Here is a 14,130-nt window from a genome sequence, read left to right as displayed (position 1 = left end):
GCCTGTCCGGGTGCGAGCGCCCGGGGCGCAGGTGAGGGCGTAGGCGGCGCCGCGCCGCGCGTCCAGGTGAGCCTCGCGGGGGGCGGGGCGCAGGTGAGCCAGATCCCGGCGCTCAGCGGTGGCCGGGCCATGGGCGCGCGGGGACACTGGGCTGTCCCCTGGCAGACGGTCCGGAGCCCGTCCGCGCGGGAGGACGCGGGACGGCAGCGCCGCGGGGGGGACGGCGGCTGAGGCCGCGGGCCCCGCACGGACGGACGGACGGACGACGGCCGGGCCCCGCGCCCCCTGGGCGGCCGGCGGGCGCGGGCGGGGGCGGCGCTGACGCGGCGGTCACGTGACGCCCCAGGAATGCCAACAATGTAGCGAATGTCCCGCTCGGGCTGCGCGCTGGGCCGCGGCGCGAGCGCCGGAAGATGGGGCCGCCCGCCCGTCCGCCCGGCGCCCCGCGTCCCCGCCCGCCGGCCGCCCCCGGGCTTGGCGTCCCCCGCGAGGCCCCGGAGTCGCGGGCCAGGCGGCCGCGGACGGCGTAGACGGCGCGAGGTGAGCGGGGCGGCGGGGTCCGGATCGGGACTCGGGACGCGGCGGCGGGCGGGGCCGCGCGCTCGGGCGGAGGGGGGGGTCCGCGCCGTCGGGCCACCTCGGCCCTCGGCCCCTCGCGGGCAGGTCGTCCCCGGACGGAGGCCGCGCCTTCCCTCCCCCTCGCGGGCCGCCCCTCCCCCCGGGCCGCGCCCCCGGGTCTTCCCCTCCCCCACCTCCCCCCACCCCCACCCCGACCCCCGTCCCGAGTCTGGCCTCCCGCGGCACCCCCCTGCGCTCGGCGCCCGCCGGGCTCCGGACGCGGGTTCCGACCCGGTTCGCGGCGCCTGGCGACCCGGCGGAGGCAGGTGGGGCCGGGGAGACACACGTGCCCCGCCCGCAGGCCTCGGTGGGACCCGGACGGTGCTCGCTGTGTGCGGGGTTCGTCGTGTGGACCGATTACACGTACGTGGGGGGCAGGGGAGGGGGTCTCCCTGGACAGGAGTCCAGACTTCAGAACTCACTAGCCTGGGACTGTGTGAGACCCAGCGCTTGGCAGGTAGAAATGCAGTGGCCAGACAGCTCTCTTCCCAAAGCGTTCAGCAAATACGTGCAATTGTAGAGGAAAGTTTGCCCCCATTTTACTAAGAAACTTGAATGGAAAGTCACAAAATGTGTGATGTTCGCACAGGCGTTCAGTTTGAATTTTAACCTAGGGGTTGACAGGCCTTCCCTTAGTAATGGAGAAAGTAACTCCTGGCCCATTATTAGGGAAATTGTGCTCTGGAGGGCTTGATTCATAGTTTTAGTTGAATCTCAACTCAAACCCCTGCGTGATGGATCACCATTTTTGAGCGCTCAATCAAGAGACTAAGCTACTTTGTATCTTTTAAAAGTTTTTTCTTTAGCAAATGTATTAATAAGAGAGTAACAGAAAAATCTTCAAAATAAGAATGCACAGACTGTTTAAGAAAGTCTGTTTTAAATTATAATTAACAAGACACTGTGTTATTCAGCCTGTCATAAAATTTGGTCTCATTATCCAGGTATTTAGAGCACTGTTTAAAGAATATGGCAGCATTCCTTTGAAATTAAAATTGCTGAACATTTAATGAATCTCAAAATGTCAAGCAATTTAAAATGCTATCTGGGCAGAAGCTGTCATGAAAAATTATTAAGGTGAATTATGAGAATCTCGGAATTTTTGAACCGGAAAAGATTCTTCTAGCCTCTTCATCTAATTTGAAATCGTTTTGACTTAGTTGTAAATGGGAGCTCTACATATTTCTTTCTTTCTTTAGCAAATCGCAGGATTGGGGGAGGGACTTTCCTTTGGTGGGAGGGGAATGTTTTTACAATAAGATGCCTTGTTATTTTAAATGATGTGTTGCAAGTAGCCAGCCCCGGGCTCCTAAATCCCACTGCATGTGTGGGTTGGGCGTGAGGAGAGGTGTTGAAGCTGATAAATTCGCCGTAAACACCCAGGAAGCATTTGGGGGAACTTTGGGGGGGTGTTCTGATTTGTATTGGAAAAACCAGACTAACACAGGTTTTGAAAAGCTGCTTTTATTTCATGGTTATAATAATGTGAAACTTCTAAATAATGTTCCTTACTGACTTTTAAAAAATAAAAGGTTTGAAGAAATACAGAAGATAAATTCACTGCATTCACTTTGTTTTGACTGTAAATCTGCTCTAAAAATGAGCAAAATATTGTGATCAACAGAACGAAGAGCTTGGGCTTGAACATTTCTAGAACATTTCCGACTTCCAGCATGAAAAATTCCCTGAATCGCCTTCCTTTTTTAAAAAAAAGCCTATTACTCAGTAATTCCTATGGACAGAACTGGGCGTCGCGAGTCCAGGGGTCACCATCCCCATTGTGTGCTGGTGGCTGAGGCTCTGTGTGGGGCGGGGAGTGGGCTTTCTTACAGAGAGCACTTGTGACAGCTCCCAGAGCCTGAAGGTAGCCCTGTTTGGCCACTCATGTCACTAAGTGTTAGTGTTAGTACTTTTGAGCCTAATGCTGTTTGATTTACAGTTTCATTTTGAAAGTATGATTAGAACAAGGTAATGCTGGAAATAAGGATAATAGTTACGGTGCTAAAATTAGGGTGGAAACTGGACGTTGTTTAATGTTTGCCGTTCACTCTACAAAAGCTTTATTTCGCTTGCCACTCGACCACGTCAACCTAATAGTGACAAGTGGTTGTTTAAGTTAATTAAATACTTTTTGTTCATATGCCAATATTTGACATACGTAGGAATTTTTCTGGAGGACAAGGGAAAACTCTCATATTGTGTAGCAGTGGTTTGTGTTTACTGTTAACTGTTCCGATACTGTGGCCTAGAGCAGATCCTGTAGTCTCTAAATTCATTAGCACGGTGAGAATCTTTTCGAGGATGTCAGCTGGCTTTTGAATGGAGTGGGCTTCTCCGGAGTACTGACCTCCGTGTCTCCAGGCCGTGGTCTTGAGCAGGAGTCCTAGGGACCAGCTCGTTCCTTACTAATTAATTAACTCCATCCTGTCCCACGAGTGTCACTCCTGTGTTTTCATTAAATGTACCTGCCTTGCTCCCCAACATTATCTGCCTGTTCATCTTTTCTGTGTTTGAGCCTTTTCACAGGAAGTTCCGGACTCCAAGAATAGCTTCACGCTTCCTCCATCAAATCATAGCCCTTGCGCCTTTCCAACTTTGGTGAAGTGATCCTTTCTCTGGGAGGTTTTCTCCAAATAGGCCTGTGCGCTGCGATTCCTTGGATGGTCATGGATCACCTCTGTCCACAGTAGTGACTCTCCAGGGGCAGGGGTGGTCCAATCCCTGGCCGCGGAGTTTCCGAAACTTGAAGGGGAGAGGGTTTCAGGGGAGGTGAGGCTTCTCAAAGAGCGAAAGCCCCTGCTGGGGTGTGGAGTGGAATATAAGGAGACCTATCCTGTTGGGTTGCTTGCTGTTATGATTGCTGCAGAGAACAGGTGACAGATTTACCTACAGCCTGGTCATTCCACATGGTCATCTTGAGTACAAACTTCTATGGCTCCACTTTTTTATGCTGTTATTCATAATGTGTGTCTCTAAGTGTGTGTATGTGTATATCTATACACACACACACACACACACACATACATATATATATCATACAGATATCATGTACAAAGCAAATAGGGCATGTGGTAGTTTGTTTTCCCTGGATCATAAACCTATTTGGAGGTGAGGCCCAGTTCTACCTGAGTGAATCCAAATAATGTCCGGTACAGTCTTTGGCACAAGTGGGAGGCCTCCGTACCCACTGAAACCTTGTGATTGCGCTCTTGGTTGGAGAGACGTCCTCAGGGACCCTCCTGGTGAGGAGTGTCTGTCCCCTGTGAGGGTTTCCTGGCTGGGGCAGCCCCGGAGAGGTCCAGCGGCACAGTGGTTTACGGTTCTGACATTCAGCATCTGGCTGCAGGCCTGGCCCGGCTGCCTGGTTTAGTTTCAGCTTTGCTACTTAGTTATAGTAAGGATGTGATTTAAATAATAACTGGCATTTTAGGTCCAAGAAATACTGTTCCAAAAAATGCCAGCATGTGTCCTTAGTGCGGGTCCTGCGGTCCGTGGGTTTGGTTGGTTCCTTCGCCGGTCGGGGCTGAATGTGTGTTTGGCAGCCAGTGTGGGTTGTGAAGTACTGGGAGAAATTAGAATAAAAATTCTTTTTGTGGTACGCGGGCCTCCCTCTGCCGTGGCCTCTCCCCTTGCGGGGCACAGGCTCCGGACGCGCAGGCTCAGCGGCCACGGCTCACTTGAAGCTGATAAATTCGCCGTAAACACCCAGGAAGCATTTGGGGGAACTTTGGGGGGGTGTTCTGATTTGTATTGGAAAAACCAGACTAACACAGGTTTTGAAAAGCTGCTTTTATTTCATGGTTATAATAATGTGAAACTTCTAAATAATGTTCCTTACTGACTTTTAAAAAATAAAAGGTTTGAAGAAATACAGAAGATAAATTCACTGCATTCACTTTGTTTTGACTGTAAATCTGCTCTAAAAATGAGCAAAATATTGTGATCAACAGAACGAAGAGCTTGGGCTTGAACATTTCTAGAACATTTCCGACTTCCAGCATGAAAAATTCCCTGAATCGCCTTCCTTTTTTAAAAAAAAGCCTATTACTCAGTAATTCCTATGGACAGAACTGGGCGTCGCGAGTCCAGGGGTCACCATCCCCATTGTGTGCTGGTGGCTGAGGCTCTGTGTGGGGCGGGGAGTGGGCTTTCTTACAGAGAGCACTTGTGACAGCTCCCAGAGCCTGAAGGTAGCCCTGTTTGGCCACTCATGTCACTAAGTGTTAGTGTTAGTACTTTTGAGCCTAATGCTGTTTGATTTACAGTTTCATTTTGAAAGTATGATTAGAACAAGGTAATGCTGGAAATAAGGATAATAGTTACGGTGCTAAAATTAGGGTGGAAACTGGACGTTGTTTAATGTTTGCCGTTCACTCTACAAAAGCTTTATTTCGCTTGCCACTCGACCACGTCAACCTAATAGTGACAAGTGGTTGTTTAAGTTAATTAAATACTTTTTGTTCATATGCCAATATTTGACATACGTAGGAATTTTTCTGGAGGACAAGGGAAAACTCTCATATTGTGTAGCAGTGGTTTGTGTTTACTGTTAACTGTTCCGATACTGTGGCCTAGAGCAGATCCTGTAGTCTCTAAATTCATTAGCACGGTGAGAATCTTTTCGAGGATGTCAGCTGGCTTTTGAATGGAGTGGGCTTCTCCGGAGTACTGACCTCCGTGTCTCCAGGCCGTGGTCTTGAGCAGGAGTCCTAGGGACCAGCTCGTTCCTTACTAATTAATTAACTCCATCCTGTCCCACGAGTGTCACTCCTGTGTTTTCATTAAATGTACCTGCCTTGCTCCCCAACATTATCTGCCTGTTCATCTTTTCTGTGTTTGAGCCTTTTCACAGGAAGTTCCGGACTCCAAGAATAGCTTCACGCTTCCTCCATCAAATCATAGCCCTTGCGCCTTTCCAACTTTGGTGAAGTGATCCTTTCTCTGGGAGGTTTTCTCCAAATAGGCCTGTGCGCTGCGATTCCTTGGATGGTCATGGATCACCTCTGTCCACAGTAGTGACTCTCCAGGGGCAGGGGTGGTCCAATCCCTGGCCGCGGAGTTTCCGAAACTTGAAGGGGAGAGGGTTTCAGGGGAGGTGAGGCTTCTCAAAGAGCGAAAGCCCCTGCTGGGGTGTGGAGTGGAATATAAGGAGACCTATCCTGTTGGGTTGCTTGCTGTTATGATTGCTGCAGAGAACAGGTGACAGATTTACCTACAGCCTGGTCATTCCACATGGTCATCTTGAGTACAAACTTCTATGGCTCCACTTTTTTATGCTGTTATTCATAATGTGTGTCTCTAAGTGTGTGTATGTGTATATCTATACATACACACACACACACACACACACATACATATATATATCATACAGATATCATGTACAAAGCAAATAGGGCATGTGGTAGTTTGTTTTCCCTGGATCATAAACCTATTTGGAGGTGAGGCCCAGTTCTACCTGAGTGAATCCAAATAATGTCCGGTACAGTCTTTGGCACAAGTGGGAGGCCTCCGTACCCACTGAAACCTTGTGATTGCGCTCTTGGTTGGAGAGACGTCCTCAGGGACCCTCCTGGTGAGGAGTGTCTGTCCCCTGTGAGGGTTTCCTGGCTGGGGCAGCCCCGGAGAGGTCCAGCGGCACAGTGGTTTACGGTTCTGACATTCAGCATCTGGCTGCAGGCCTGGCCCGGCTGCCTGGTTTAGTTTCAGCTTTGCTACTTAGTTATAGTAAGGATGTGATTTAAATAATAACTGGCATTTTAGGTCCAAGAAATACTGTTCCAAAAAATGCCAGCATGTGTCCTTAGTGCGGGTCCTGCGGTCCGTGGGTTTGGTTGGTTCCTTCGCCGGTCGGGGCTGAATGTGTGTTTGGCAGCCAGTGTGGGTTGTGAAGTACTGGGAGAAATTAGAATAAAAATTCTTTTTGTGGTACGCGGGCCTCCCTCTGCCGTGGCCTCTCCCCTTGCGGGGCACAGGCTCCGGACGCGCAGGCCCAGCGGCCACGGCTCACGGGCCCGGCCGCTCCGCGGCACGTGGGATCCTCCCGGACCGGGGCGCGAACCCGGTTCCCCTGCATCGGCAGGCGGACGCGCAACCGCTGCGCCACCAGGGAAGCCCTAGAATAAAAATTCTTGAACATCTGATAGCATTTTCCAGGATTGGTTTAAGAACTGGAATTGGGTTTGGTAGGGCCAAATTAAGGGATGATTAAAATATTGCTCTCATATTAAGTTTTTACAGGAGCCACCTATACTAGGAATAGGATTTAGTAGTTGTCACAGCTCCAGATTTGAAAATGAGTTGTTTTTGTCTCGTGAGTTGTATTGCAGTTTTTTTGTTTTTTTTTTTAAGAGGCATGAGAGAATAACACTTCATTGTTAGGAGATAATACAGGGGCTTTCTTTGCACATCGAGAGCATTGCAGCTTTAAAATTCCAGTGTTTTGTAGTTTCTTTTACTATTTTATTTATTTATTTATTGGCTGCATTGGGTCTTCGTTGCTGCGCGCAGGCTTTCTCTAGGTGCAGCGAGCGGGGGCTACTCTTCGTTGCGGTGCGCGGGCTTCTCACTGCGGTGGCTTCTCTTGTGGCAGAGCACGGGCTCTAGGCGTGCGGGGTTCAGTAGTTGCGGTACGTGGGCTCAGTAGTTGTGGCTCACGGGCTCTGGAATGCAGGCTCAGCAGCCGTGGCGCACGGGCTTAGTTGCTCCACGGCATGTGGGATCTTCCCGGACCAGGTCTCGAACGCATGTCCCCTGCATTGGCAGGCGGACTCCCAACCACTGTGCCGGAAGGGAAGCCCTGTAGTTTCTTTTAAAGTATATTTAAATCAATTGATGATACCTAAGAAGTTTCTAAAATTAGATTACTTTGCTTGCTACCCCCGTTTTTTTTCTTTTTTTTTTTTGGCCGCACCGTGGCCTATGGATCTTAGTTCCCCAACCAGGGATCGAACCCCGGGCCCCAGTAGTGAAAGCACAGAGTTCTAACCACTGGAGCACCAGGGAATTCCGCTACCCCGATTTTTTAAAGACCCATCCATGAGGCTTTAGGGTCGTATTTGTAAAATTCTTGATGAGAGAGCCTATTAAAATGACACAGTAGTGTGTCAGACTAGCTCATTTCCAGCTGCAGTCTTAATTTGACTGATGAGTATTCTCATGAAAAATGCTTTCAGAAGTTCATAATTTCACCATGAAATCAACTGTCGTCAAACTAAAGTCTAAAATGCAAGGTCTCAAGCTGAGAAAATACTTTCATTCTTTGTGTAACTGAAGGAAAGTTCCATCCTTACCACATTATTCAGGCAGGACCAGTTTGCCTGTAGGTGTCCTACATCCTCACCTAGGAAGCCAGCTACGCCCAGGAGACCGTGGTGGGAAGGCGATGAGAAGGGGGTGGGGTCTTCCCGCCCCCCCCCTCCCCCCCCTCCCCCCCCCTCACGCAGGAGCTTTCCCAGGCGCAGCTTTAGGAGGTATCAGTGAATAACTCTTTCAGCGTTCCTGTATGTTTGAAAATTTTCATAATGAAATGTTGAGGGGGGGCGCGGGAAGAAAAGAAACCAGGACGTCTGATCCAGATTCTGTTTGGGGCACCTCCACCTGGTATTTCTTAGCTCGGGTAGAAATACAGATGTCGACACAGAAATGTCTGGTCTCTCCTGCGTTGCTTGGCTTTATAATTGGAACGTTTGTGGGACACACGGGCACTTAAACCCCCAGTATCTGCAGGCGCGTGGCTCTGGGAAGCGCCTCCGCACTGCGTGTTTCAGTGTCCTGGGGGAGTGCGGAGGGGCAGGAGGCTCAGACCTCCTGCGAGGAGAGTTTGTCCACTGTCAGCACCCAGTCCTGAGGTCCGGCCTTGCCTTGTGTAGCTGTGTTTAGTGAGGGAACATGATCAAACGCTAGGTGGCTGGATGTGAACAGTTAGATGACTTCGCATAACGCTCATCATTGTAACCATTCCTAGTGTACAGTTCAGCGGCGTTAAATACATGAACATTGTCACTGCAGTCAGCACCACAGTCTGTATTACAAACTTTTTCATCGTCCCAGACAGAAACTCCGTACCCATTAAACAATAACTCCCCCTCCCGCAGCCCTGGTGACTCCGGGCTGCTGTGTCTCTCTGGATTTGCCCCATAGGAGTGCATCACACACTATTCGTCCTTCGCTGTCTGCCTCATGTCACGCAGCGTAATGTCCTCCGGGTTCATCCACGTTGTAGCAGGGGTCAGAACTTCATTCCTTTTTCTGGCTGAGTAATATACCGTAGTCGTGCAACTTTTTTTTTTTGGTTTTTTTGCGGTACGCGGGCCTCTCACTGTCGTGGCCTCTCCCGTTGCGGAGCACAGGCTCCGGACGCGCAGGCTCAGTAGTTGTGGCTTCCGGGCCCAGTTGCTCCGCGGCATGGGGGATCTTCCCAGACCGGGGCGCGAACCCGTATCCCCTGCATTGGCAGGCAGATTCTCAACCACTGCACCACCAGGGAAGCCCTGTGTTCGTTTGTTTGTTTGTTTGTTTGCGGTACGCGGGCCTCTCACTGCCGTGGCCTCTCCCGTCGCGGAGCACAGGCTCCGGACGCGCAGGCCCAGCGGCCACGGCTCACGGGCCCAGCCGCTCCGCGGCACGTGGGATCCTCCCGGACCGGGGCGCGAACCCGCGTCCCCCGCATCGGCAGGCGGACTCCCAACCACCGCGCCACCAGGGAAGCCCAGTCGTGCAACTTTCTATAGTAGTTTTGTGTAAATGTCGGGAACACTGTGTCTGAAACCTCGGAGAAAGGGCGCTGTGTTTTCCGAGGGCCGTCCCCGTCCACAGCCCGCGCTGCGTGTTCTCCCGAGAGCGCCGTGGGGCAGGTTTTACCCCCAGTACGGGATCGCGGGGACAGACTCAGACGCTTCTGGGCGGCGGGCGGGGGAGCCCCTGCCCTCGTGGTGCTTACAGTTCAGGTGATTGAGGAGGAAAGCGGGCACACTTGACAGTGCTCTGGGGGGCTGTGGGTGGCCCGCAGGGTCTCCGGGGTTGGGAGGGCGGGAAGACCCTCTGCGGTGGGTCTTTCAGGGCTTCTCCCTTTTAGAGTAACTCCCGGGGAATTTACTCAGAATCCTCCTCGCGGCCCCACACCCTTCTCTCTGCTGCCGTGGCCAGGCAGGGAGGCTGGCCCGGCGTCCTGCCCTTGACCTTCTTACAGCTCTTTTTCCTTCTCCGTGGACCCTCTCCAGGGGCCGAGTGGAGAGCAGCTTTACCTGCCCTGCCTGTGTTGCCTGGCAGCGGCCTGAGGCCCATCACAGCCGCTGCCGCTCTGGGGCTGCCGCTCGCCCGCCTACCTGTCCCTGTCCGCCGGGGCTGTCGCTGCTTCTCACCTAGGCCCCTGGCGTCCACCTGGAGGGTCCCAGCTTTGTCCCTCCCAGCCCGCGGTCCGGTTGGCTTCCTGACTCACCTCTCTGAAGGGCGCTTGGCTGTGTCACTTCTTAGCTCGGCCTCAGACGGTGGCTCCCCGTGGAGTCCGGACGTGGCCGTGATCGGGAAGGTCCGCCCCATCAAGCCCCTGGGCGCCTCCCAAGCATCACCCCTCCAGCCTCCAGGGAAGGCCTCTCCGGGGCCCTCAGGCTGGTGCAGGAGCCTGTGGACGGCGCATTCCCCTGCTCCTTTGCATATGCTGTTCCCTGGGCTGGAATTCCAGTCTTCCCTGCACAGAGGTTTCGTTCTCTCTACTCCGGAGCTTTTTCTGACTTTCTCCTTTATTCTCCCATGTGTCAGATGATTCTGTTTCTCCTCTTGGGCATCTCTTTCTTTGGAGCAGTTTATCTGCCTCCGTCACCCGCTCCTCTCTCTGCACTGTGACCGTTTGCAGGGGGGATGGCTCGGGGAGGGGTACCGGAAGGACCCTCCCTGCGTGTTGTCAGGCCCCTGCTTCACACTGGTTATTTATTGCGAGGACGGTATGATTTATGACTTCTGTATTTCCATTTTCCAAGGAAGGGAAGAGAACTAAAGGTTGGAAACAGAGTGGTTTGTGTGAAGATCGTAGGCAAAGGTACAACTCCTGTCTGTTCTCAGACTCCAAACGTGCTCAGCAGCTCCTTGAGAATCTGTTCATTTTTGTTGGAATGTGAACTTGTGGTTTAAGACAGTTAGGTGTTTCAGAACAGATGCTTAGACCACGAGGTCACTGCGAATGAGTGTGGCTGCAGTGTGCCCCATATTACACCAGTGCAGCAGGGCTCTGGGCTCGGGTCCACGGCCCGGGGGCCTCAGCTGTGTCTCAGCCAGTGGGTCACTATCGCGTACTCAAGGGCATTTCAGCGACTTTAACGTATCAGATGTTGTGTTTAAAAATATGAATTTCATGTTGAAAATTTGATGTAGCCTGCTTCTTACTTTCTAAATAGAATCTTCCTGTAGTTACAGCGAGAAGGGGACAGGTAAAATCTTTGAGACCTGCCATCTTCCCATCTCTAAGAAAGGAATAGTAATTTTATATCATTTTTTCAGGTTTCCTGTTGTATATGGTAATGTAATGTAATAGATCTATGTAAGTTAATGCACATGAAATGCTTAGAACAGAGCCTGGCACTTAGTAAATACTGGATAAACATTAGCTATCTCCCCACCCCAGTGGGGAAAAGGGTGAAAAAGGCCATGAAGCACGGTTCCATTTTACAGTTTCTAAGTTCCTCACTGAAGGAAGTCCAGACCCGTGTGCTCCTCTCCTTTTAAAGGATGCTCCAAGAAGGGATCAGTTTTCCTTTGTTCATGAAAACTCAAAGTGATTGTCCTTCACTGTCTGCTCACTGGGTTCTGTGGTCACGGCCACGCGGGCTGCCTCCAGGGCAGGACAGCTCAGGACGGGAGCAGCAGTGACCACGGGACGCTGAGCCTCTCTCTGTGCTCACCCGCTGCTGCCACCTGTTGGGCGGAGGGGAGGGAGGTGGCCTCACCTGTCCCAGGCTACGCAGCCCTGAGCCCCTGAGCCAGGTGCTGCCGGGCAGCTGGCGGCTAAGGGCAGCGTCAGGGCTGGGCTCGCCTTCTGCCTGCCAGCATGACAGCACTCAGTGAGTTAGCCGGGAGCAGGTATAGTCGTTGTGGGGAAATGCCCTTGTGACAGCGAGTTCTGTACAGAGAGCCTGCTTCCATGCTGAGGGGTGGGTGCCGCACCCAGATGACTTGCACATACACAGCCCTTGTTACTGTGGTCACCGTGTGACCACCCACATGCTGTTACCAGACCCCTCCATGCAAGTGTCAGTTTCCACAAGCGAGACATTCTCATTTTACTATTTATTTATTTATTTATTTATTTATTTATTTATTTTTGGCTGCGTTGGGTCCTCGTTGCTGCCCACGGGCTTTCTCTAGCTGCGGCGAGTGGGGGCTACTCTTGTTGCGGAGCACAGGCTCTAGGCGCGTGGGCTCAGTAGTTGTGGCTCGTGGGCTCAGTAGTTGTGGCTCACCGGCTCTAGAGCGCAGGCTCAGTAGTTGTGGCGCACGGGCTTAGTTGCTCCGCGGCATGTGGGATCTTCCCGGACCGGGGCTCGAACCCATGTCCCCTGCATTGGCAGGCGGATTCTTAACCACTGCGCCACCAGGGCAGCCCCGAGACATTCTTATTTTAGTATTTAGGTCAAAATGCCGGTAAGAAGTTGAGCACTTTATGAAAAAACCAGGGGAGTCGTGACCCTCAAAGTCTCATAACACATTGTGTGAACCTTCAGCGTGACAGGCTGTGGTTTCTTTCAGGAGGTTTGGGAGGGTTTTATAAGAAAGAGTTCCCGAGATGTGGAAGGACCACCGGTTGAGGTGAGTGGAGAGGCTTGTTAGTCAAGCTGTGGGGATGCAGGACGTGGTGTGGACCAGCCGCTGAACCCTCGAGCTGTGGATTTCCAAGTGAAATCATATTATAAAGGAGAATTTTAAATGAGCTGTCGGTTGTTAATACTGTTGTTCTTGCCCCAAATTGAGTATTTATAAGAAAGTATTGGCTTCTGGAGCGGTATGTCACTGCAGATTACATGTTACAGGAGACGCCTGGGGTGGCCCTGCCTGTCACATGCTCTAACCAGAGCTGAACCGTATCTTTATCTTTTCTGAGAGGTGGTATGTTCTTTCTTTATCTTTGCAAGTGGAATATTTTCAGGATCATTGTCCATTTCTGAAAAGTGTCATTAACATTATGTGGGCGCCACAAATGAACACCTCTCATTTTCCTTTTCAGGTAGGGATGATCTTCAAAATGAAGTCTCTGGAAAATGTTCGGTTCTCTGCAGGAACTACAAAAATGGAAGGAAAGAACATTTTCAAAACAACATTGTTGTGAAAGTGTGTTTACAACTGACTGATACTGTTGATGGTTTTGTTTTCGTTTTAACTAATCAACACTTTAAGAAGATTGTATTTATGGTCAAAGGAAACTGGACCAACCATGCGGCCGAAGACTTTTCCCGCCACCACCTACTCTGGGAACAGCCGGCAGCGGCTGCAGGAGATCCGCGAGGGCCTGAAGCAGCCACCCAAGACCCCCACCCCGGGGCCGCCCGCGGGGCCGGGCGGTGACGCCGCCCTGGATGCCAAGGCCCTGGGGGGCAAGGACGCGGCCAGGCAGCAGCAGCAGACGAGGACAGCCCCGAAGTTTGGGCCTTACCAGAAAGCCCTGCGAGAAATCAGATACTCCTTGCTGCCCTTTGCTAATGAATCGGGCCCTTCGGCCGCCGCAGAAGTAAACCGACAAATGCTGCAGGAACTGGTGGACGCGGGCTGTGACCAGGTGGGTGGACGCTCCCGGGAGGCTGCCCATCTGGGGTGCAGAGGAGACCAGCAGAGGTCCCTGGAGAGGGGTTTCTAGGCTACAAACCCGAGGCCCTTTCTGCGTCCCATTGCACTGTTTTCCACCTTCTCTCCAAAACCATCTTGTTAGCTGCTTTCCTTTTCAGGCAAGATCGAAAGATTTCTCAGCTCTCCTGAAGTTCTGTCACGCGCACTTTCTGTCCTGTCCCTGTGAGAATGGGAAGGCTTTCCCACGTAGCCCTCTCCTTGGGGTTTATTTGGCTTATTCTGAGCTGTCATGGGGAAGAGACTGGCTTCCTTGAACTTGTGTTTGGTTTGTGCATTTTTTAACTCAGCTAAGGGGAAGGTTGGTTAACATGAGTTGGCTCTTTGCCTCTGTTTTCTCCTGTTTTAAAAGATAGCATTTGTGCTATTAGAGGAGACGTAACTATATTAAGGGAATGAGAAATGCTAGAAAATAAAAAGCTTGAGAAATCATCAAAATGGTGGCAACACAGTCTGACTTCTCACTGCTTAAGAATAAAGGCCAGTTAATGGAGGAGACATCAGTTACACAGAAACACACACGGGGGCCGTGCGTTTAGGATCTTGTGCTGTTCACGTGGCTGAATAAAGTCCGAACCGAGGGGCAGGACCGTATAAAATGGAGCTCATGTCCAACCAGGTAAAAACGTGTCCGTGACATGTAACTAGTAAAAATGTAACTGTCTTATGAAATGGCTTCTGAAAGCA

At 51.6% G+C, this 14,130-nt stretch overlaps 1 protein-coding gene across 2 annotated transcripts in view; it reads left to right on the top strand.

Annotated features, from left to right (window-relative positions):
• Positions 1 to 408: 408 nt before the first annotated feature.
• LATS2 (large tumor suppressor kinase 2) overlaps positions 409 to 14,130 on the top strand; it is a 53,381-nt gene continuing 39,659 nt past the window's right edge. Inside the window, exons 1-2 of one of the 2 annotated variants that reach the window (XM_024125948.3) lie at positions 409 to 540; positions 12,830 to 13,378. In XM_024125948.3, coding sequence (XP_023981716.1) covers positions 13,037 to 13,378 — 342 coding nt within the window. In that variant the 5' untranslated portion in view covers positions 409 to 540; positions 12,830 to 13,036. Of the gene's footprint in view, positions 541 to 578; positions 982 to 12,829; positions 13,379 to 14,130 lie in introns of those variants that run through there. The other variant, XM_028497329.2, reaches the window with a different exon arrangement.

The sequence above is a fragment of the Physeter macrocephalus genome, chromosome 13 (genome assembly GCF_002837175.3).
Source record: "Physeter macrocephalus isolate SW-GA chromosome 13, ASM283717v5, whole genome shotgun sequence".
NCBI lineage: Eukaryota > Metazoa > Chordata > Mammalia > Artiodactyla > Physeteridae > Physeter > Physeter macrocephalus.
This window is presented reverse-complemented; position numbering and strand designations above follow the sequence as displayed.